General features: G+C 36.2%; 1 protein-coding gene across 2 annotated transcripts in view; it reads left to right on the forward strand.

The window, feature by feature from the left end:
- The window catches only part of TRMT11 (tRNA methyltransferase 11 homolog), a 57819-nt gene that overhangs the window by 10488 nt on the left and 23569 nt on the right, over positions 1–23762 (forward strand). For both annotated transcript variants that reach the window (XM_036248411.1, XM_036248412.1), the window contains 6 exons: positions 2837–2918; positions 3003–3095; positions 3328–3462; positions 4391–4547; positions 19651–19731; positions 22651–22815. In XM_036248411.1, the coding sequence (XP_036104304.1) occupies positions 2837–2918; positions 3003–3095; positions 3328–3462; positions 4391–4547; positions 19651–19731; positions 22651–22815 (713 nt within the window). The remainder of the gene's footprint in view (positions 1–2836; positions 2919–3002; positions 3096–3327; positions 3463–4390; positions 4548–19650; positions 19732–22650; positions 22816–23762) is intronic.

Here is a 23762-nt window from a genome sequence, read left to right on the forward strand (position 1 = left end):
GAAAATTAAACTGTATTTTCAACATGCATCTTAAAATTTGACCAGCTTGTGTTATCTTTGAGTTGCTTTTCTTTTCTTCTGAATATCTTCTTTCCTTAAAAATTATAATATTTAACAATTCAGTGCAAATACAAATTTACATATATCTAGTTTTATTAACATGGTTGGCATTGTTTTACAACATGATATATAGTTGTTGTATTATTGAGTAGACTAACCCCATATTTCTTTAAATGTATCCTATTGAAAACTAGCCACAAGTACTAAATCTAATCTCTTCAGCTGAAGCTTGTTCATGGGTCTAATGTATTCAATAAAAATGACTAGAAAATGGAAACGTGACTAAAAAATCACATCCTTAATTAATAATTACTTTAGCATATTAAAAGTTATGGCTCTAAGAGGTGTTTGATTTCCAAAAATATGGTTTATTAGGTTTAACACAGCTACTTGAGGACCAAGAACTTATACACTTTCTTCAAAGCTCATATCTTCTGTCGCATATATTTGATAAATGGTACAATTAATAATTTTGCAATGATTTAATGATATTATATAATAATTTCCTTGGCTGCTTTGTATTCTCTGTGAATTTTGCATAGCTGAGTTATACCTTAAGTGACAGCTAAGTTAGAGTACTATCACTATAGAGGCCTTCTCTCTATAAATTTAATCGAAAGAAAAGGACCGATTCATTTTCTCAGGATAAAATTCATAATCCTAATTATAGCACTAATTATTCTAGAACTAAAATTGACTTATAAGCATGATTTAAAACTAACATTAATTCAAAAAAAATTTTTTGTGGTAGATTAAGTACTGAAAGTTAATTTTGTTGATTTATTTTTGACATATAATATTTTGAGCATACCACAAAAAGAGTGAAAAATATCGAAAACACTTAGGTGTCTACCTTGTTAGATCTCAACATTTTGAGATATTTGCCATACCTTTTATTGTTTTAAGAAAAAATATGTTTTATAGAAACCATTGATGCTCCTTGTGCACCTTTCCCATCCCCCTCCTTCCCTCAAAGGATAGTTTCTTAAAGCCTTTGTGTCAGGAAGCTTTTATTATATTGCTCATCATCGATTTTATATTAATAAGCTTGACATTATGCTTATTTATGTAGTACCCAAGAGAAATGAGGCAATCTGTGTAAACTTTATAATCTCTCAATTAGGGATCATAGCAGTGCATTCTTACATATGTAAACTTCACTCTGAAAATCTATATCATAAAAGGTATTACCATATATTAATATTCCAGTTTTAACTGAAGGTTCTTATTTGTTTAATGTTTTATTTTGAACATTTAAAATATAAATTTGTTAATGGCTTATAAATTCATTCAGTAAAAGAGGAGTATTATTTTATATTTTATTGATTCTAGATTATCACTACAAGCATTGGTTCTTATGTTATACTGTATAATAGTTCATTAGGGATAATTATGATCTGGAACTGTATGTACCTTTCCTGAATGGCCTGGGATTCCTGCTTTTTTGCATTTTTATTTTCGAGAAGCAGTGTGAGATAGTGATAAAGAGCATGGAGTCTGGGGTCAGATGGATTGGATTTGAATCCAAGTTTCAATTGCTGTATGACTTGAGAGTTATTTAATATCTTTATATCTCAGTTTTCTCATTGGGCAGCTACCTCATAGGGCTCCTATAAGGAATAAGTGAATAAACACTAAATGGCCTTAGAACAGCCCTTGTTCTTTGAATTGTATTAAGTGTTAGCTCTTACTTACTCTTTTTGCTTTTTAAGTTATTTCCGTTCCAGAAGTTGAGTTACTTATGCTTTTCCTCAGTTAATGTTCTAGGAGTCTTTCTTCTCCCTTAGTTTTCATGAATGCAGTAAGCTTTGTTCTTTGTTGTGTCCTAGTGCCTGGAACAGTTCCTGTCATATAGTAACACTTAATAAATATTAAGCTAGTGAATTGACCAATCTTATCATTTTTAAGCTTTAAAAATAAGAAAAAAATTGAATACATGGAATTTTGGAACGTCTATTTTGAATAATATTTGTTGTTGCTTTTTATTCTCTGTGTGTTTTGTACAGCTGAGGTCACTCTTTAAGTAATAGCTATGTAACAGTAGAATTACTTATTGAGGCCCTCTTTCTATGAATTCAATACAAAGGAAAGGAGGAATTTATTTTCAGAGGATAATCTCAATTCTCATGGCATTGTTAATTACAATTATAAAGTAGTTTAAATTTAGGTGCACAGAACTGTGCTAATATATACACCGAGTTCTTTTGCAACTAATTCTAAGAACTGTTTCATTGATTGCAATGAAATTTTACTTATAATTGTTTAAGTGTTCCATGAAATACATGGAAACTTGAGAATTTTTTTTATATAAGAATTTCTGTAATAGTTATAAAAGTGATTATTAGTTACTAACTGTTAGTAAGTAATAGCTAAATATTAACAGTAACATTTTTATCGGGTCTTTTTTTTGTTTGTTTTATGCAGAAGACACTGAGAAAAATTGAATTTCCTGCAACTTTTTATTCGTTTCACTAAAATAACTTCTGTGGTTTTACTTTATCATTAGTGTTCTAGTGTAGAAATTATAATGATGAAAAGTTGGAAAAATCTTGACTTCTGATAAATTTATCTCCTTGTGTGTAAAGTTCAACTCCTGTGTGTGATTTGACTTAAGCTGTATTTGTTTGCAGGATACATATTTCTCATTTCTAGTTTAGAAAATGGAGGCAATGATTATTTTAGTGTAGTGAGCATAAAGAACTAGTGAAAGCATTGTTACATATTACTGTGTGAACTCATTTCTTAACTGAAGTTAGTATAATCATTTATTTCCTAGGTCCATATTTGAGCTATGGGGTCATGGAAAATCTCCAGAGGAGCTGTACAGTTCCCTTAAAAACTACCCTGTGGAGAAGATGGTGCGTAGTGACATGTGCTTTCATGTATGTCTGGAGATACTGTAGAATTACTAAGCTTAAAGAATTTATCTGCTTCTATTTTAGGTTCCATTTCTACATTCAGACTCAACATATAAAATAAAGATTCACACATTCAATAAAACATTGACACAAGAAGAAAAAGTCAAACGAATAGATGTAAGTGAGTTGAGCAAAAACTGAAAAGCCTGTGAGATTAATGTGGTCTGGCCCCTGTTGATAATAGTCCCAGTGTCTGTCAGGTGCTCGTTTTGTAGCACATTATGTGCTGAGCATATTTTATGTTTTGTCTTATTGAATTCTGATACCAAACTAATAAGATAGCTGTTATTACATAAGCACTGTTTTCCCTTTACATTTTTAAGGACATTAGAATACTTTTATTTTTTAGGCTCTTGAGTTTCTGCCATTTGAAGGAAAAGTAAATTTAAAGAAGCCACAGCATATATTCTCTGTTTTGGAGGATTATGGTTTGGACCCAAACTGCATTCCCGAGAATCCACATAATATTTATTTTGGTAGATGGGTAAGGAGGTGTTCTTTTTACCTATTTCAGTATATTTTATTTCAAAGCCAAATGTTGGGCTTTTTTATTTAATTCTAGATGTAGAAATTTATAGCAGCTGAAGAGTCAGAACTGTATGAACTAAAGTCAGTGAAAAATATGTGCTTATATGTTTTTTGTTGTTTGTTTTTCTAGAGATTTAGGGCCCAGGTAGGAGGTGGTGTACCTGGAAACATTAACACAAGACTTGTCAGAAAGTCTGAACTGCTTTTTTTACTGAAGTGAGTGAGGGCAGAGGCAGTGATAGCGGAGGGATCTCGTTTGTGGAGCTCCCCGTCTAGGTTCCCTTTCTGAAAAGAAATGAAGGGACTGCGGGAGTTCTGCCCACTTCCTGAGGCTCTAAGTGGGTGAGTGGAAGCTATGGTTTGTTTCAGAATGTTGTTATTTAGGAGAAAAAATATGGATAAAGCTTACCACAAACCCCTGCAATAATTGCATTTAAATTAAATTCAAATTTGATTTGAAAAGTCAAAGTAAATGACAATACACTAAAACTAAAGATGTTTGTTCACATTTTCTTTTTTTTTTTAATTTATTTTTTAGAGAAGAATGGAGAGAGAGATAGAAACATTGATGTGAGAGAGAAAATCGATCGGCTGCCTCCTGCATGCCTTCTACTGGGGATCAAGCCTGCAACTCAGGCATGTTCCCTCACCATTAATGCAACCGGGACCTTCAGTCCATGGGACGATGCTCAATCCACCGAGCCACACCAGCCGGGCTCCACATTTTTTTTTTTTTTTTTTTAAAGAACAAGTTTAGAGCAGTAGTAAGTGGAAAGAAGTTTTCATCATCAATATACTGTGGTAGTTTTCACTGTGAATGATTATCTTAAATCTTAAATCTGTTCTGTACAGTTACACTAATTTGAAAAATATCTCTGACCTAGATTGCAGATGGACAAAGAGAGCTCATTGAGTCCTACAGTGTCAAAAAGAGACACTTTATTGGAAATACAAGCATGGATGCTGGGTTATCATTTATCATGGCCAACCATGGAAAAGTGAAAGAAAATGATATTGTTTTTGATCCATTTGTTGGAACAGGTATTTTTATTTAACTGTTAAAGCTAGTGTAGAGATGTTGCTTGTTTATGTAAGTCAAGGTCATAGTAATATTTTTGCTAAATGGACAGAAGAGTCTTTTAATTATCATTAGTTAGTGGCTAAGAGATAACCACATATTTTTGTAATAGCCAGTATTTTACACATTCAAAGATGATGCTGATAGAAATTTGTGTTTTTTCCTCAAGTACACCACTAGGGGGAAGCGTACCACACGTTGCAATATCATACATTGTGGAAATGTAAAACTATATAGTTTATTTAAATAGGAAAATTCTTGGGGAGAAGAAAGACTTGAGTGACAAAAAAAATGTGTTCATCTTTTAAAATTGACAACCATATACTTAGAGAAAAATAGTTAATATGCCTTATCTTTGATTTGTCTTGTGCAAGTTTATAAAAGCCTGGCTGCTGAGGCCGCCATCTGGGTTCTGTACACACTTGATTGGATATCCTGGTAATTAAATCTGTGTGGGAGTCCTACAATTCCAAGTTTACTTCATCTGACTCTCCGAAGACATGTTCTTGCTCCAGCCCATTTTTTCTCTGTCTTGTCCATACCTAGGGAGTACTCATATTTAGGTTTGTCTGTCTGAAGTCATTGTGACTTAGATTGTGTGGAAACAAATTATGCTTGTGGTTGGAGTTTCTCCCTGCAGTCATTATTCCCCATCAGAAACTTTGTAAGCAGTGATGATGTAATTGCTAACAGTTGTTGAATAGTAAACCTCAGGTATTATTCTCTGTACTCTAATGTTTCTGTCTAATTAAATTCTTACAACAACTAACATGGAGATACTTTTAAAAATCTTCCTGAGGAGATTATGGCACAGAGAGAGGTTAAGTGACTTGGCCAAGGTTATACAGTGTATAAATTTCATGAGATTGACATTCAAGCCGTCTAACTCTAGAGCTCATGCTACTGTCATAAAGCTGTCTCTGCATTAGGGTCTGCCAGCCAGCTATTAATTACACCATAAACTAACCTGAGGACTATGACTACCTGTGAATAGAAAGAAATTGTATCAAAAGTAAAGAGATATCTAACTGATGTAATGGTTTTCTGTGTTGTTGAATCTTCCAGTGAGTCTCTCTTCTATTCCACCACTGTCTGCATATATCCACCCCCAACATCCTACCTGTTTCTTTCTTTACTATCTTCCTTATCCGAAGTGCCTTCCCCAACTTTTACCTTTTACTGGAAACAATACCAAATTTATAGAAAAGTTACAAGAATAAAAATAGAACAAAGAACACCTGCATATCCTTGACCCAGACTAAACTGTAGTTAAGGTTTGGTCTCTTGCTTTATCATTTGTTGACTCTTTATGTTTATATACATGATGTTTTTTTCCTGCACCATTTGAAAGAATGTTGTATCCATCACATCCTTTTACCCCTCAAATACTTCAATATATATATTTCTTAAGAATAGGGATATTCTCTTACATAACCACAGTATGGTGTTCAATGTTAGTGAATGTACTATTAATGCAATACTTTAATGTTTACACTTCATTTTTGTTTCAGGTCTAGCATCAGGTGTTTTGTTGTCAATGGTTTTTTGTTTCCTTTGATATGGAACATATATAAAGCCTTTTTTTTTTTTTTTTTTCAAATGAAATTTGCACTTTTGGAGAATACTATTCCTCCTACCTTTATTGTTTTTATCCAGTATGTTCTTCATTTTGGGTCATTTGATGTTTCCTCCTGATCAGATTCAGCTTATGTATTCCTAGCTGGACTGTATTTATCAGTGATTTTGTGTCCTTCTCAGAGCATCCACATGATGGTTATCTGCCCCTCATTGGTGATGTTAGTTTTGATCAACTGGTTAAGATGGTGTTTGATTTTATTTTCACTACGTATTTGATTACTATTTTTTTTCCCTTGCAGTTTATAGGCAATCTTCAGAGAAACACATTATGATCGTGTTAGTATTCTGTTCTGCATCTAAATCCCCTCCTCACTCCTCTCAAGTTGTCAGGTTTAACATCCTGACAACAGTTGATAATTCTTATTTGAACCAGTCTTGACTTTGATGGCTACAAAGCCATGACTTTTCAGCTTCAGCATTCCCCCCACACTTACCAGTTGATAGTCACTCTATTGTAAGTAAGAGCCCTTTCTTCTCTCCTGTGTAATTATTTATCTTGTATTAGTGTGAACTACTGAATTCTCTCACCCCCACCCCAGTGGTCTATAATTTATTCCTCAAAGGAGGAGGTGTTGGGGAGGGAAGAGATAAACCAAAGAACGTATGCATGTAAACATAACCAATGGACATAAACAATGCTGGGGGGGGGGGCAGGAACAGGAGGAAGGTGTCTGGGGGGAGAACGAGAAACGTATGTAACAAAAATAAATTGAGTAATAATAAAAAAAATAAGAAAACATTTCAGGATAAAAAAAAATTATTTTGTTGCTCAAATTGTCCGGATTTGCCCACTGACAGACCTTTTGTATTGGATCTATCTTTGTGACATGTTCCCATCTTTTTTTTTTGGAGCATTGTCTTACTTTTTGGCCAATCTTCTACTTGGCCACATCTTGAAATCTGTAACCTCTCCAAGGAACCCTTGGTTTCTTTTAGTGGAGAATGGTATTAGAAACCAAGTCTGGGTGTTAGATATCTTTGTTTCTAGACTTTTTCAGCAGATAAGCTAGGAAATATGTGTGTGTATACACAATATGTATATACATGTGTGTGCAAACATATGCACATATTCCTACATGTGTACTGTGTGTGTACATAGACATACATATGCATATTTTAGAAACTGAATTTTCACATATACCTTAAATTCAAGTCTATCCTTACAGATTTTTTTCTTGCCTATCCCTATTGCATATTTACATGTAGCTTCTTCTACAATGAGAGCCCTGGTTCCTAGCAACATCAACAGATTTACTTTTGTTAATTCCTGTAATGCATCTAAAATAGTTTCAAAATTGCTTTGCTCATACCACTAAAAAAATTTTATAAAAATAATCATTTTTCAGGATATCTATTTAGTTCTCTACTCTGCATAAGGGTCAGTCAGTTCGCCCTCTGTTTTAGATTTTTACCCTTCCCATCTTTGTTGGTTTTCTTTTATCTTAAATATGTAGAAGATTAATTTGTTTCCAAAAGTCACAACCACGAAGAAGATAAACTCAGAGACATGCTAATCCCTTCCATCCATCCAACTTCCCCATTCCTTTTAGGTAACCAGCCTTTTTGTTTGCTAGTTGATTCTTTGTTTTTTTTTGATAATGATGCAGATATATGTACATTTTATTGTGTGTTAGCGACATTAGTCCCTTCTCCCCATATATGTATATAAAATATTTTCTCCCAGTTTTCCATTTATCCTTTGATATCTTTCTTACACAAAAGATAGCATACTATCTATGTTGATTTTAAATTTGCTTTTTAAACTTACTTAATAGTTTTTCCTGGAAATCACTTTCTGTTTGTTCTTAGAGATTTTCTTCATGCTTTTTTCCCCCACCCATTCGTCACCCCCTTTGACTCTCCTGCCATCAGTTGTTCTCTGTATCTTTCATTCTTTTTGTAATTATGTCCATGAATGTATGTACTGTAATTTATTCAAACAGTTTCCTGTACTTGGGCATGGGTAGTTTCCAGCACTTTATTGTTACAAATAATGTTTGCAGTGAAAAATCTTGTACACTTATATTTTCATAATACTGGAAATATAGCTATACACGTATATTTAGGAGAACTCCTAGAAGTTGGATTTCTGGGTTGAAGAGCATGTGCATATGTAGTGTTGTTAAATGTTGTCAAAGTCCTCTCCATTATACCATTTTACTATTTAAAAAGATAGGTTTTTATTGATTTTTTTAGAGAGCGGAAAGGAAAGGGAGATAAAAACAATCAATCGGTTACCTCCTGCATGCCCCCTACTGGGGATCCAGCCAGAAACCTGAGCATGTGCCTTGACAGGGACCTCTTGGTGCATGGGACACCACTCAGTCCACCAAACCACACCGGCCAGGCCCATTTTACATGCTTGCCAGCAATATATTAGAGTCACTGTTCCCAAACAGCTTCACCAGCAGAGTATATTATGAAGGTTTTGAAATTTTCCCGTTCCATTGGATGAAAGTGTATCTTAATATAATGTTAATTTGTATTTCTCTTACTATGAGTGAAATCTGATACATTTTTATATTTTAAGGGCCATTTTTATAACTTTTTTGGAATTATCTTTTATGTCTTTTGCCCATTTTTCTGTAGACTTTTTGGTCTCCTCAGTTTTAAAAGTTCTTTGCGTGTGAGCGACATTAGCCCCCTCTTTCCCCATATATGTATATAAAATGTTTTCTCCCAGTTTTTCATTTATCCTTTGATTTAGCATGTAATTGCATTTTACCATGCAAAAATTTTTCTTACGTCCATTTTATAGAGGAATTAAACTGCATTTGGCTGATAGTTTGGTAGTCTTAATTTTTTCCTTTTAGATCTCATCCATTTTGAGTTTATTTTTGTGTACAATGATGTAATTTATTTTTTTCCAAATGCTAAACCCTGTATTAACTCTTAATCTTGTTCTTGGACTTTTAAAAATGATTTCTATGAAGTGAGAATAATTTGTTGAGATTCATACATGTGTATAATGCTTAACATGCACACATGCGTGTAAATCAGTTTACAGTTTTAAAATAGAGTTAACCAGTAGGGGTAAAATTTTCTTCCCTTTGTGCAGATTAAGGTGGGTAAAATATGAAATGCTAACTTCCACAGCAAACAAGGTCTTCACTGCCTTTATTTTGGTGAGGAGTGAGGAGACCTGCCCCTAAACTGCTGTGTGGTAGCTGCTGAAAGTGGGTAGACCGTTTTGGTCATTTGACTGTTTATGTGTGTATAGGACAGTTAATGGAAAATTGCAAGAGGAAGATCTTTACAAAGATGCTGCTAAAATACATTTTATAATTTATGTTTGTAGTTTAAGCACGGCTTTAGAACTTTAGCTAGTTTGGGGTGCTTTTGTTTTGAAACTGGTAATAGCCAATAGCTGTGAATCGACACAGTTCTTAAGCACAGCTTGTCCTCGTTAGGGCCTTTGTCTCATTGATGGGTGGTACCTTCTGAAGGATTGGAGAAATAAGAAGCCCTGTGCTGTCCTTCATGGCCATAGTTTTTCACAAAGCACTTGATAACATTTTTTTCTTGAGTTTCATTTTTATTTTTTAAAATATGTTTTTTTAAATTAATTGATTTATTTTTGTTACAGATGTTTCCCCTTTTTCACCCACTGATTCCCCCTTCCCCCTTGTGTTTCATTTGTAGTATTTTTTAAAAATTCAAGTCTATTCTCTATCTTTTCCATTTTAAAGGTACAAAACTGACATATATTAGTTTCCTAAATGCTTTACCTACTGACTGCTTATGACAGTGGTTTTCTTAGGGTTATAGACTAGGTAAGAAAGCTTCTGGAATACTGAAGGGAGAGATATAATCTTTTCCTGCCCAAATACCTTTCCTTTTTCTGTTAGAGAGTGTACCACATTATCTAGAAGGACATTGTGAGCTGCAGAAAAACACTTGTCTTCCCATCTAAGCAAATATGTTGATTCTCATTTTCATGAGATTTTTTAAAAGTTGTGTATCTCTATTGTCCTGGGGACGAAGATACATATCATTGGGTCAGTTCTCAGTAGTTAGGAGTACTACTGTTCTAAAAGGAGCATGGTTAAAGGAATGATCAGCATGAATGTGTTGAATACATACAGTGGCACAGGCCTGCCTATGATATGATACAAGACTTGGGAATGGTATACAGTTCTTATTAACTGAGTGTGCAGCTTTACTTAATTTATTTTGTTTAATAACAAATTTTACTTTTATTTCTGTAATTAGTAAGCTAATCCATATTTACATCAGTTGCTGCTGATCCCAAAGGGGACAGTAGGCATTGACTCTACTATAAGAGCAAATAGAGTTAGTTTTAAATACTTCCTCTATCACTTACTGTGTGACCTTGGACAAGATTCTTAACTTGTCTGGGCCTCCCTTCCATCATTTGTAATATGGTAATAAGTAATATATGTATATGAAATTCTTAGGAAGTTGCCTGAAGTATGGTAGACATTCAGTGAACTGTACCGGTTATCATTATTTTTAATTATTATTTCATTAACAACTCAAATGCCTTTTTGATGAAAGATGTTATAGCCAGTATTGAAAGGTGATGATGAACAATTGGACCATGAACTTATTTTATGGTCCCTCCTTTGGCTAATTTTCAAAATACGCATAATTTGCAACTGTTGGCAAATTATTACAACAAGACAGGAAATTAAGGGTTAAAATTAAGGGTTACATACTTTTTGTATGTAACGAAAGTAATTGATACAAGTGTCTGCTGGTGTAGGTAGCTGTGGTGTGATTTTCTAATGGAGCTCTGCAGCAGTAGCTCTGAGTCCTTCTCCCCTCCCCTCTCACAAGTGAATCAGCTCCCTTAGCAGGTGAGAATACTCTCAAGAGACTAGTCCGTTCTCTGTGGCCTTTTCTACCTTCAGTTGGCCCAGAGGTATAAGGAAAGGAGTGTAGCTCCTTTTGAAATTTTATCATTGCAAAATGGTAGACACAGGAGCCAGGCGCTGGGAAACTTGCTGACCTGGTTGTGGAGGTGACTGTAGCGGGAAGTGAGGAGACAGAGAATTGGTCTCCACAGGCCTGTGTAGTAGTCTCTGCTTCTCGTTTCGTCCACAGCTCTTTGTAGTTTCCTTCTCCGAAGTTTTATAGTTGATCTATTAAAATTTCGATATTCTAGCAATATCCTTTTGCTTAGGCTGCTAGTTTAATTTATTTAAGTTTTTATTTTTTATTTTTTCTGTGTCTGTTATTTATTTATTTATTTTTGCTTAATCCCTTCATCTTTTCTACCCAGCCCCTAACCTCACCCCCCCCCCACAGCTGTCAGTCTGTTCTCTGTATCCATGATTTTTTTTTTTTTTAATGAATTTTTATTTATTTTTTTGTTACAGATATTTTACCTTTTTACCCCATTGGCACCCCCCACCCTACCCCCCCTCCACCCTGTCCCCAGCTTAGTTGTCCATGTCCATTGGTCATGCATACATGCATATAAGTTCTGTGGTTTTTCTCTTCCCACCCCCCCACCCCCCATCCCCTCTTCTGAGGGATGTCAGTTTGTGCCCTACTTCCATGTGTCTGGGTCTACTGTATTCCTCAGACTGTTATGTTTATTATATTCCGTATATAAGTGAGATCATGTGGTATTTGTCTTTTTCTGCTTGGCTTCTTTCACTTAGGATAATACTTTCCAGGTCCCTCCATGTCGTCTCAAAGGATAAGAGATCTTTCTTTCTTACCGCTGCATAGTACTCCATTGTGTATATGTACCACAGCTTTTTTATCCATTCGTCTACTGGTGGACACTTGGGCTGTTTCCAGATCTTAGCTATTGTAAATAGTGCTGCTATGAACATGGGGGTACATATATTCTTCCTGATTGGTGTTTCAGGCTTCTTAGGGTATATTCCCAGCAGTGGGATCACTGGGTCAAATGGAAGTTCAATTTTTAATTTTTTGAGGTAGCACCATATTGTTTTCCATAGTGGCTGCACCAGTCTGCATTCCCACCAGCAGTGTATTAGAGTCCCCTTTTCTCCACACCCTCGCCAACACTTGTTGTTTGATGATTTGTTGATGGTGGCCATTCTGACAGGTGTGAGGTGATACCTCATTGTTGTTTTAATTTGCGTCTCTCTGATGATTAGTGATGTTGAGCATTTCTTCATATGTCTCTTGGCCATTTGTATGTCCTGTTTGGAGGGGTGTCTATTCAACTCCTCTGCCCATTTTTTAATTGGGTTCTTTGTCTTCCTTTTGTGGAGTTGTATGAGCACTCTATATATATTGGAAATTAACCCCTTATCTGATACATCATTGGCAATGATGTTCTCCCATATAGTGGGTTGCCTTTCCATTTTGATGATTGTTTCTTTTGCTGTGCAGAAGCTTTTTAGTTTGATGTAGTCCCATGTGTTCATTTTCTCCTTTATTTCTGTTGCCTTAGGTGATGTATCAGTGAAAATTCTGCTCCGTATGATGTCCGAAATTTTGTTGCCTACATTTTCTTCTAGAATTTTTATGGATTCACGGGTCACATTTAAGTCTTTTATCCATTTTGAGTTTATTTTTGTGTATGGTGTAAGTTGTTGGTCTAGTTTCATTTTTTTGCATGTAGCTGTCCAATTTTCCCAACACCATTTATTAAAGAGGCTGTCTTTACTCCACTGTATGCTCTTGCCACCTTTGTCAAATATTAATTGAGTGTATTGCCTTGGGTCCATTTCTGGGTTTTCAGTTCTGTTCCACTGGTCTATATGCCTGTTCTTGTGCCAGTACCAGGCTGTTTTGGTTACAGTGGCTTTGTAGTATAACCTGATATCTGGTATTGTGATCCCACCTACTTTGTTCTTCTTTTTCAAGATTGCTGTGGCTATTCGGGGTCTTTTTTGGTTCCATATGAACTTTTGAAGTATTTGTTCTAGTTCTATGAAATATGTCGTTGGTATTTTGATGGGGATTGCATTGAATCTATAGATTGCTTTGGGTAGTATGGACATTTTAATGATGTTAATTCTTCCAATCCATGAACAGGGTATGTGCTTCCACTTTTTTATATCTTCCTCTATTTCTTTTTTCAATGACCTGTAGTTTTCTGCAAATAGGTCCTTTACTTCTTTGGTTAAGTTTATTCCTAGGTATCGTAATTTTTTTGGCGCGATGGTAAATGGGATTGTTCTTTCAGTTTCTCTTTCTGTGAATTCATCATTGATGTACAAGAATGCCGTTGATTTCTTGACGTTAATTTTGTATCCTGCTACTTTGCCAAATTCATTTATTAAGTCTAATAGATTTTTGATGGAGTCTTTAGGGTTTTCTATGTACAATATCATGTCATCTGCAAATAATGACAGTTTCACTTCCTCCTTTCCAATTTGGATCCCTTTTATTTTTTCTTCATGTCTGATTGCTGTGGCTAAGACTTCCAGTACAATGTTAAATAAGAGTGGTGAAAGTGGACATCCTTGTCTTGTTCCTGTTCTTAATGGAAATGTTTTTAGTTTCTGTCCATTGAGTATGATGTTGGCTGTAGGTCTTTCATATACGGCCTTTATTATGTCGAGATATGATCCCTCTATTCCTACATTGCTGAGTGTTTTTATCAGAAATGGATGCTGGATTTTGTCGAATGCTTTTTCAGCATCTATTGATATGATCATGTGGTTTTTATTCTTCATTTTGTTTATGTGGTGTATCACGTTTATTGATTTGCGAATATTGTACCAGCCTTGCATCCCTGGAATGAATAATCCCACTTGGTCATGGTGAATAATTTTTTTGATGTATTTCTGGATCCGATTTGCTAATATTTTGTTCAGGATTTTGGCGTCTATGTTCATCAGGGATATTGGCCTGTAGTTTTCTTTCTTCGTAGTGTCTTTTTCTGGTTTTGGAATTAGAATTATGCTGGCCTCATAGAACGTGTTTGGAAGTCTTCCTTCTTCTTGAATTTTTTGAAATAGTTTGAGGAGAATGGGTGTTAGTTCTTTTTTGAATGTTCGGTAAAACTCCCCCGTGAAACCATCTGGGCCTGGGCTTTTGTTTGCTGGGAGAGTCTTGATTACCTCTTCAATTTCCTTAGTTGTTATTGGTCTGTTCAAGTTTTCTATCTCTTCCGGGAATAGTTTTGGGAGACTGTGTGTTTCTAGAAATTTGTCCATTTCACTTAGATTGTCTAATTTGTTACCATATAGTTGTTCATAGTAGTTGTTAACGATCTTTTGTATTTCCGTGGTGTTGGTTGTTACTTCTCCTCTTTCATTTCTGATTTTGTGTATTTGGGTTCTCTCTCTTTGTTTCTTGGTGAGTCTAGCTAAGGGTCCATCAATCTTGTTTATCTTTTCGAAAAACCAGCTCTTTGTTTCATTGATCCTTTGAATTGTTTTTTTGGTCTCTATGTCATTTATTTCTGCTCTGATCTTTACTATTTCCTTCCTTCTACTTGCTCTGGGGTTTTCTTTTTGTTTGCTTTCTAATTCTTTAAGTTGTGAGGTTAGACAGTCAATTAGAAATTTTTCTTGTTTTTTGAGGTAGGCCTGTAGTGCTATGAACTTCCCTCTCAGAACTGCTTTCACTGCATCCCATAGATTCTGTGTTGTTGTATGTTCATTTTCATTGGTTTCCAGGAAGTTTTTAATTTCTTCCTTGATCTCCTCGGTGACCCATTCATTGTTTAATAACATGCTATTTAGCCTCCATGTGTTGAAATGTCTTTGCATGTTCTTGTTGCAATTGATTTCTAGTTTCATGCCATTGTGATCTGAGAAGATGCTTGATATGATTTCAATCTTCTTGAACTTGTAGAGATTTAGTTTGTGTCCTATCATGTGGTCTATCTTTGAGAATGTCCCATGTGCACTTGAGAAGAATGTGTATTCTGTAGTTTTGGGGTGTAATTCTCTGTAGATATCTATTAAATCCATTTGGTCTAGTGCTTCATTTAGAGTCTCTGTTTCTTTGCTAATTTTTTGCCTAGAGGATCTATCCAGTGTTGTCAACGGGGTGTTGAAGTCCCCTGCTATGATTGTATTGTTGTCGATTTCTCCTTGGAAGTCCTCCAGAAGATTTTTAATATATTTTGGTGCTCCTATATTGGGTGCATATATGTTTATCAAGGTTATATCTTCCTGTTGGATAGATCCTTTCAATATTATGTAGTGGCCGTCTTTGTCTCTAGTTATGGTCTTCATTTTGAAATCTATTTTATCAGATATGAGAATTGCTACCTCAGCTTTTTTTTGCTTTCCATTTGCTTGGAAAATTTTTTTCCATCCCTTCACTTTCAACCTATGTGAGTCTTTTGTTGAGAGGTGGGTCTCTTGTAAACAACATATAGATGAGTCATGCTTTCTTATCCAATCAGCTACTCTGTGTCTCTTTATGGGAGCATTCAATCCATTAACGTTTAAGGTGATTATTGATATGTACTTATTTATTGCCATTTTTGTTTAGTGTGGTTCTATTTTTCTTCCCATTTCTCCTGCTAATTACAGCAGTCCTTTTAACATTTCTTGCAGTGCTGGTTTGGTGCTAATGTATTCCCTTAGCCTTTTTTTTGTCTGGGAAGCTCTTTATTTGATCTTCTATTTTGAATGATAGCCTTGCTGGGTAGAGTAGTCTTGGATTCAGATTCTTGTTTTTCATTACTTCATGCCATTCTCTTCTGGCCTGTAGTGTTTCTTGTGAGAAGTCAGCTGAGAGCCTGATGGGGTTCCCTTTGTAGGTAACCTGTTGCTTATCTCTTGCTGCTTTTAGGATTCTCTCTTTGTCTTTAATTTGTGGCATTTTAATTACTATGTGTCTTGGTGTGGGCCTGTTTGGGTTCTTCTTACTTGGGACTCTCTGTGCTTCTTGAAGTTGAATGCCTTCTTCCTTCACCAAATTAGGGAAGTTTTCTCTCACTATTTTTTTGAATATATTCTCTATCTCTTGCTCATTTTCTTCTTCTTCGGGGACTCCTATGATGCGAATATTATTACGTTTCCAGTTGTCCCATAGTTCTCTTAAGCTGTCTTCCTGTTTTTTAATAGTTTTTTCCTTTTGTTTTTCTGATTGGTTGATTTTTTCTACCCTGTCTTCTAATTCACTGATCCGGTCCTCAGCTTCCCCTACTCTGCTTTTTAAACCTTCCAATGTGTTTTTCATTTCTGATATGTCATTTTTTATCTCTTCTTGTTGGTTTTTAATTTCCATTTGGCTTATTTTCAGTGTCTCTATGTCCTTACTCATGCTGTTCAGCTTCCTCAAGATCATGGCTCTGAATTCTCGCTCTGTTAACATGCCTAATTGCTCCACATTGATCTCATCTTCGGTGGAGGTGTCTTGCTCTTTCATTTGGCTTCTGTTTCTGTGTTTCACCATTTTGGCTATCACTGTGGGCTTTGGAGCCTGTCAAGTTCTCCCTGTGGGTGTTGGTGTTCTGCTGTTTGTGGCTCCCTCTCCTGTGTTTAGATGAGTGAGGGAGGACCCACATTGAACACCACTGTCAAGTCTTACTTTCCTGGTTAAAGTTGCCAGCCCAGGAAAGGTACTGTTATCCTCTAGCTTTTTGCCTGGAGGCTAGCAGTCTAGGTTAATTGATGAGTTTTGGGTTGTCAGTTGATTGAAAAACTCCCTCTGGTGCTCAGCCAAGGGGCTTTCCCGAGGGTGGGGCAGATGCTGGTTGTTAGTGAGCCTCAATTAGCACTTCAATGGCCCACAGGGTGGGGTTGGATCTCCGAGGGAGGGGCTGCTGCCTCTCCTCAGAGCCCTGGGAAGGAGCAATGTGGCCACCGTCCTGAGTGGCTGCACTCAGCAAAAACTCTGAGCGCCCTCCAAACCCCAAGTGTCCTGACACAGTTCCAGTCCAGTCCGCCCTCCCTCTGCCGGAGCCCAAGGTGAGTGGCTGTGGCTGTTTCAGCCTCTGTCCGGTCTGCGCTGTGGGCTGCCTGGGAGTGTGACCCGAGGGTGCTGCTCCCAGCTGAGGCTGCTGCCGAGCTGCCGACCGTGGGCTCCCAGCCCCGTCTCGCGCCTTCGCAAGCCTACCGGGATGGAGTCAGTGTCCCTCGTTGTATGGTCCTCGCAAGCTGCTTTTCTGTTGGTTTTTCCCGTCGATTTGTCTGTGTTATAGTTGTAATTCCAGTTTGGTTCTGGGACACGGTCTGTGTAGCTCCGTTCACTCCGCCGCCATATGTGGAATCTAATGACCAAAATTAACAAACCAAATAGAAACCTACTTAATTTCTCATATGCTGAGTTTCTGGAGACAGCTGGGGACAAATGAGACAGGCAGCTCTCTAACTTTGAACAGCTGACCAATTTGAAAGATAATTGATGCACAATGGCCTAAGGTATTACTCTGTCATATGCTTCTTCTGCAGTTTTAGATCTCTTTATTTGAGTTTTTAAAGGATAAAATAGGTATAAAGTATCTCCATTTTTCTCATTTTTTCCTTTTCTTTCAGCAAAACCAAAGCCAGTCTCTCATTTTCACACTTTTGTGAAGCTTTCCACTTAAATCTCTAAAGATGAAAATCATAAATTAATTTCTTTACCATAAATGAATTCCACTTATTGTGTCCTTTCGCCTGTATGATATTACCCTAACCTTAAAGTGGTCGCTATTTAAGTAATGAGAAATTATAGCACTGAATTTGTAGTATTTTTACACTTGATAGCATGTAATAAGATACCATCTGAGTCACATTACCTGCCCCCCAGCACTTCACCCCTTCTTCTTATTGCCCTTTCTTCCACCAGAAAGCTTCCAGGAAGTTCCAGCTGAGGTATAACTAAATGCAAAAAGACTTCAATTTAATGGAAAAAACAGCAACTAGATGATTGACAGTGATTACCCAGTGACCAGATCAGAAAAGCAAACTTATAGTGATTTTATTTACAACTTTAAAGCTTAAAGGACACGGAGTTCATAGATGCAGTCTAACAGATTATTCGTCTCCTTGCAGCAGTGTACTCTAAATTGGGTCTTCTCAAAACTCACTAACCAAATGGATAAGGTTCTGTTTAAGGAAGCACAGGAAAGCTTTTCTGTTCCCCTTGACAACTAGTTCTTCTAGGTGAGTATCTGCCTTAATGAGCAGAATTGTAGTAATTCCTTGTAATTTGGGTGAAGTGACTTTGTGAGTATTCCAAGTCATCACATGCAGTGTCTTCCCAGGTAGGGACTGTTCCATTTATAGAGGAAGAATCATGAGGCTTACTTACCTTACCTCTCACATAAATGCTTTTGTAGCTAGTATGAGAGAACCTGGGTTTTGGCTTTTGCTGTGTTTTTAGTCCTGCATTTCTCTACTTCATGGACTCCCCTAGGAAGTAGTCAGTTAAAATATTTTTCATGAGAAAAGTATTTGTAAGTACATGTCACCAGATTGTGTTTTAAATGGCAATGGGAGGAACACTTCATTTGTAGATCTTGACCCTCTGGAGGCACTACCCATCTTTTAGAGATTATTTCAAAAGGATATAAGGGAAATAGCCTTAGTTATTTTCCCCTATCCAAGTTTGTGCACGGTCTAAGAATGTATTTCTGATTTCAGTTTGACTAACAGACCTTTCCGTAGAATAGCTGGTGGGACCTGCCCAAACAATAACAACATTTTCATTTGGATGATTAAAAATACGAAGTACAGTGTTCAGTGTTCAAAGGTCAATGAAAGTACAATTATTAAAGTAATTAACTTGGATTTTTTGAAAACAATTAAAAAATATTACCTTTTATTCTAGAGGATTTCATTAATTTTTTTAATGTTTATTAGGATTTTTCTTTGTATGTGAGCTAGTCACAGCTGCCAGATTACTTAGTCTAGTCAAACTGTAATGGGACATTTGTCCTTACCTCGATCATAGCACTATAAACAGAAAAGTCGTTATATTAATTGTTTTTGTTTGTGTTTCACAATAGTTATTCAGAACTTCATATTTACAGTTTTAAAATGAGATCATTGCTTCACTGGTTACAGAAATAACTATTTCCTATCCTAATATTTTAATTATTGCAAGGATTAATGTGTTACATATTAATTATGCCCTTTTGAGTTATTTGAGATTCTGTGACTTCAGTGGGAATTGAGCCCAGTTGTCAGAATTTATTTATTGCCAACTCTTTGTGTGGCAGTCATCTGCTCATTTGTAAAAAAAAAAAGAGCAAGATGCTTTGTGTAGACCTCTCAAAATGAGATGAAAATAATGTCTAAATATACATTATTTTGAACCCCCAAAAGATAATTTTCCATAAGTATTGCTGTTTAAAGTGGTAATGCCAAGTCATACATTAATTACCTGTTTTGTGACCAGTATAGTGAACATAGCTTTGGGGTTTGTTTCTTTTAGTTCGGAGGCCTGCTAAATATGGCCAGGACCAGTGTCATTCCAGGGCACTCTGCCTGCAGCTAGTTCATAAGAATCTGTGTCATATTAAAGAGTGAAAGAAATAAGAGTCAGACTTTCTGGTTAACAGATCATAATTGTGTGATTTTTCAGGTGGCCTGCTGGTAGCATCTGCTCATTTTGGTGCCTATGTATATGGAACAGACATAGACTACAATACAGTTCATGGCTTGGGTGAGTAGTGGTTCTAGACAGTGGTACAGTCTTTGCTTTTGTACCAGATGTGCCTTTAAAAGAAATAGTTTTATATGGCATACATCTATTTTTAATGTTAAAATACAGTCTTGTGGTATCATATAGTTTTACTTATTTTTACAACAGTAATATTTCATTGGGTATTTGCTTTTTATAAAGTGATCCAGGATGTGCAAAGTGACCTCCTGGGGAAACAGTGATGAATAAGAAAAAGCCCTCCCTTCAGAGGTATTGTGGTCTTAGTAAGAGAGATTTTTTTAAAAGTAGACAAACTATAAGGTCGCGAATGAAGGTTGGAAGAGAAGAAGTGGGAGAGAAGGACTAGTCATTTTACAATCAGCATGCCTGTATTAATAAAATATTTATTTAAAGATTGCTTGCTTTTGAGGGAATTTTGAGAAATAGTTTAAAATCTGGAAGCTTTACTGATTGATGATGTGTTATTCGATAGAAATGAATCAAACTGAAAAAGTAATTTCTTATAGCTGAATGGTATTACAATGTCAGGTTTCAGTGATGATTGTGAAGTTGTTTGTATATATCTAGTTAAATTACTGTAACTGGAATCAACCCTTAAAATACTCTTTTCCTTTTTCTTACTCAGTATAAGTTATTATATAGGTGAGAATTTATTATACTTTATTTTCTTTTGCTAAAGCAATTTGATATATTGTACTTGATGACCTGTCTTTTTTCCTATCTTGACTATAAGGAATTTAGTAGTATTTATCATAAGGAAAATGAGTTATATTTGATCAAGTTCACCTAAGTGAGTTAACCAGAAAAAGATTTCTTTGTCTGCAATATGTTAGAGTAGACATAAGAAGAATTATTCCAGTTTGCTTTTAGTAGAAGTGGTATATTTGCTTTAAGGAAATTGTCAGATGTGATTTATTTGACTTTTTATTTATGGAAGTTGTGTTTAAAAGTTATGTTATAACCTTTCAGTGTAGTTGGGTAGAATTCTGATGGATGGAGTCTCCTCAGAGCTTATCCAAGACGCTGTTGGCTCTGTCCTCCATTTCACATGCTTCTGATCTCTTACTGTACTCAAATATCCTCTAGTTTCTCCTATTTTTAAAAATACCAAACCTTTTCTGTCGATCCTGTAGGGGTCTTCTAGCTTCCATTTTGTTTTTCTCTTACTTTTACCAAAGTACTTCTCGAAAAACTAGTATTTACTTGGTATTGCCTCTTCATATCTCACTCTCCACTGCCCATTATTTGCCAGCTTTCTTGCCTACTGAACACTCTGAGGCCACAGACTTCCAGCATTTGCAGTGCTGACCTTCATAGAGCCTCCTTGGTTTCCAACACAGTCGTCTCAAGGTCGTAGTTTTATTTCTTTGACCGCCGCGTCGCAGCCTCCTTATGGCCGTGCAGGTTTCTCTGTCCTGTGTTTGCACATTGCTTTTCTCCCGGCGTCTCTCTGCCCCTCCTCCTGACACACTCTGTGTTGTGCAGTCATGTCATTCTGCTCCTTTTGATTTTTAAGTTTTGTTTTTTGTGAAGTAGATCATAATACAGAAGATTGTATAAAAATAGAATAAAGGTCAAAGAAACACATATGTAACTGCCACCTGGGTTAATAATGTCATTTGTTCTTATGGATTTAAATTAAGTTTATATACTGATGTCTCGTATGTGTATATATTCTGACCTGCAGCTGCTTGCTGAATATCTCATCCTGAATGTTCAGTAGGTTGCTCACAAACAAGATTGATGTATCTCAAAGAAAGTTCATCTTTTCCCCTAAGCTTGTCTTTCCTCTTGGTTTCTCACCTTAATTCATGGTATTATTATCCACTTGTGACTTCTAAACTGTAACTTCTGAACTCCTTCCTTCAGACCCTGCTGGAAATTTTCGTCTGTCATGTCTCCATTTTGCTGCTGTCCCTTTCCTGGTCACAGATCCTGCATTTCCCAAGTTAGCTTTCTTTTAAAAAAAATTCATTGTATTATAGACCTGGCCGGTTTGGCTCAGCAGTTAGAGTGTTGGCCTGCGGACCAATGAGTTGTGGGATCGATTCCGGTCAAGGGCACGTACCTTGGTTGTGGTTCATCTCCAGCCCTGGTCAGGGTTGTGTGGGAGGCAACCTGTCAATGTGTCCCTCTCACATCGATGTTTTTCTCTCTCTCTCTCTTCTTCTGTCCCTCCCTCCCTCCCTCCCTCCCTCCCTCCCTCCCTCCCTCCCTCCCTCCCTCTCTTCTGCTCTATCTGAAGATAAATGGAAAAATGTCCTCTGGTGAAGATGAAAAAAAATTTTTTCATTATATTGTATTTTTTCATCACCATTTATCCCCTCTGTGTCCTCTTCCACCTCCACTTCCCACCCCCAACATCACCACAATGTTGTCCATGAGTTCTCTCTTTTTTTTTTCTGTTTTGCTCAATTCTTTCGCTCTCCCCCCAGCTGCACCCCCACCAGAGCTTCTGATTGCTCTCTGTCTGTGAGTATGTCTCTGTTTTGCTTGGCCGTTAAGTTTGTTTAAATTAGCTTTCTTAGTTTCTGTTTCACTTATCGGATTCATCACTATTTCTACATGGACTGTTTGCTGCTGGAGGAAAGGACTGTGTACTATTCGACTGCGTGTCTTACTAGTAGTATATGTTTTGAACTCAGGAAGTACACAGTGAGTGTTTTAAGGCAGTTTTACGGGAAAAGTGACAGAACAATATCAGATATGAATACATTTTACTCTTCAAAATATATTTTTATAATAAGTTGAAGTAAACAATTATATAAATAAATGAAATTAAGATTTTTAAGTGAAAGCAAGTTTTATTTGAATAAATGTAGGTTTAGATGAGTTAAACATTACTTTTAGCTAAATGACCAGACATAAGAATGCCTGTTTGATTTAGTACCTTCTGTCTTCCTTTTTCTTTCCTTTCAGGAAAGGCCAGTAGGAAAAACCAGAAGTGGAGAGGACCAGATGAAAACATTCGGGCAAATCTTCGCCAGTATGGTTTAGAGAAGTATTACCTGGATGTGCTGGTTTCAGACGCATCTAAACCCTCCTGGAGGAAGGGCACATATTTTGATGCAATCATCACTGATCGTAAGTTTGCTTTTAAAACAGAAGTTCAAGAGTAGGATTAGTTTCCTAAAGTCATTCACATTTAAAATACAAAATTTATCAACACACACACACAACATGCCAACTTGTACGAGTATTTCTCCACCCCCGACTTCTTCATATAGTGGGAAGGAAACATGTGTGAACATAGGGTAGGATACCAATTTAACTAAGGAGTTAAGAGTTTACTATTTAGTTTTCTTAAACTGTGTGTATTAACTTGTCATCCCTTTTTCTCTTCAGCTTATTTTTTGAGGCATATATTTGTTTTCATGTTTGTTTTATATTTGGCTATAATTGGTTATTAGTATACCCAGCGGAGCCAAAATGTCATTTGCAATTACAGTGTCAGGTTGTGAGGAAGAGAGTTTTGGATATCACAAGTTTCCACGGGTGAGCTTTTGTACTTTTTGTGGCGCCTGTTTCCAGAGTTACAAGAGATCTGTGAACCACTGGGTTTGTGCACCCACTGAGTTTCAGGAACATGCATGGGAACTATTTTCCTGTGCCCCACCAGTTCTCGGGCTTTTCCGACATCCTGTGTAGGGACAGATCTGCCTTTTCTAACGTGCTCGGCAGTCAATCTGTAAATAGTGGCAGGTGTATCTCAGCCCTTCCTCTCAGCTCACATTAGTTCTTTGGTAACTAAGATCGTTTCAAAGTAACAAAAGAAAAATGATCAAGGCATTATAATGTCAGTATGAATATACTTTATGAAAACTGGGTAACTTTTTATTAACAATCTACTTTATTATTGCTATAATTATATATATTTACATAAAATACAAATTTTTTTCTGATGAATTGAGAGTAAATTGCACGCATTGTGCCCTTTTACCCCTATACTTCACTGTACATTTCCTAAGAATAGGGATAATATCTTAGCCAAAGTACAGGTTCCAGTTTCAGTAAATCAATTCAGTAGTTTA

This window comes from Molossus molossus, unplaced genomic scaffold (assembly GCF_014108415.1).
Source record: "Molossus molossus isolate mMolMol1 unplaced genomic scaffold, mMolMol1.p scaffold_m16_p_8, whole genome shotgun sequence".
Taxonomy (NCBI): Eukaryota; Metazoa; Chordata; class Mammalia; order Chiroptera; family Molossidae; genus Molossus; species Molossus molossus.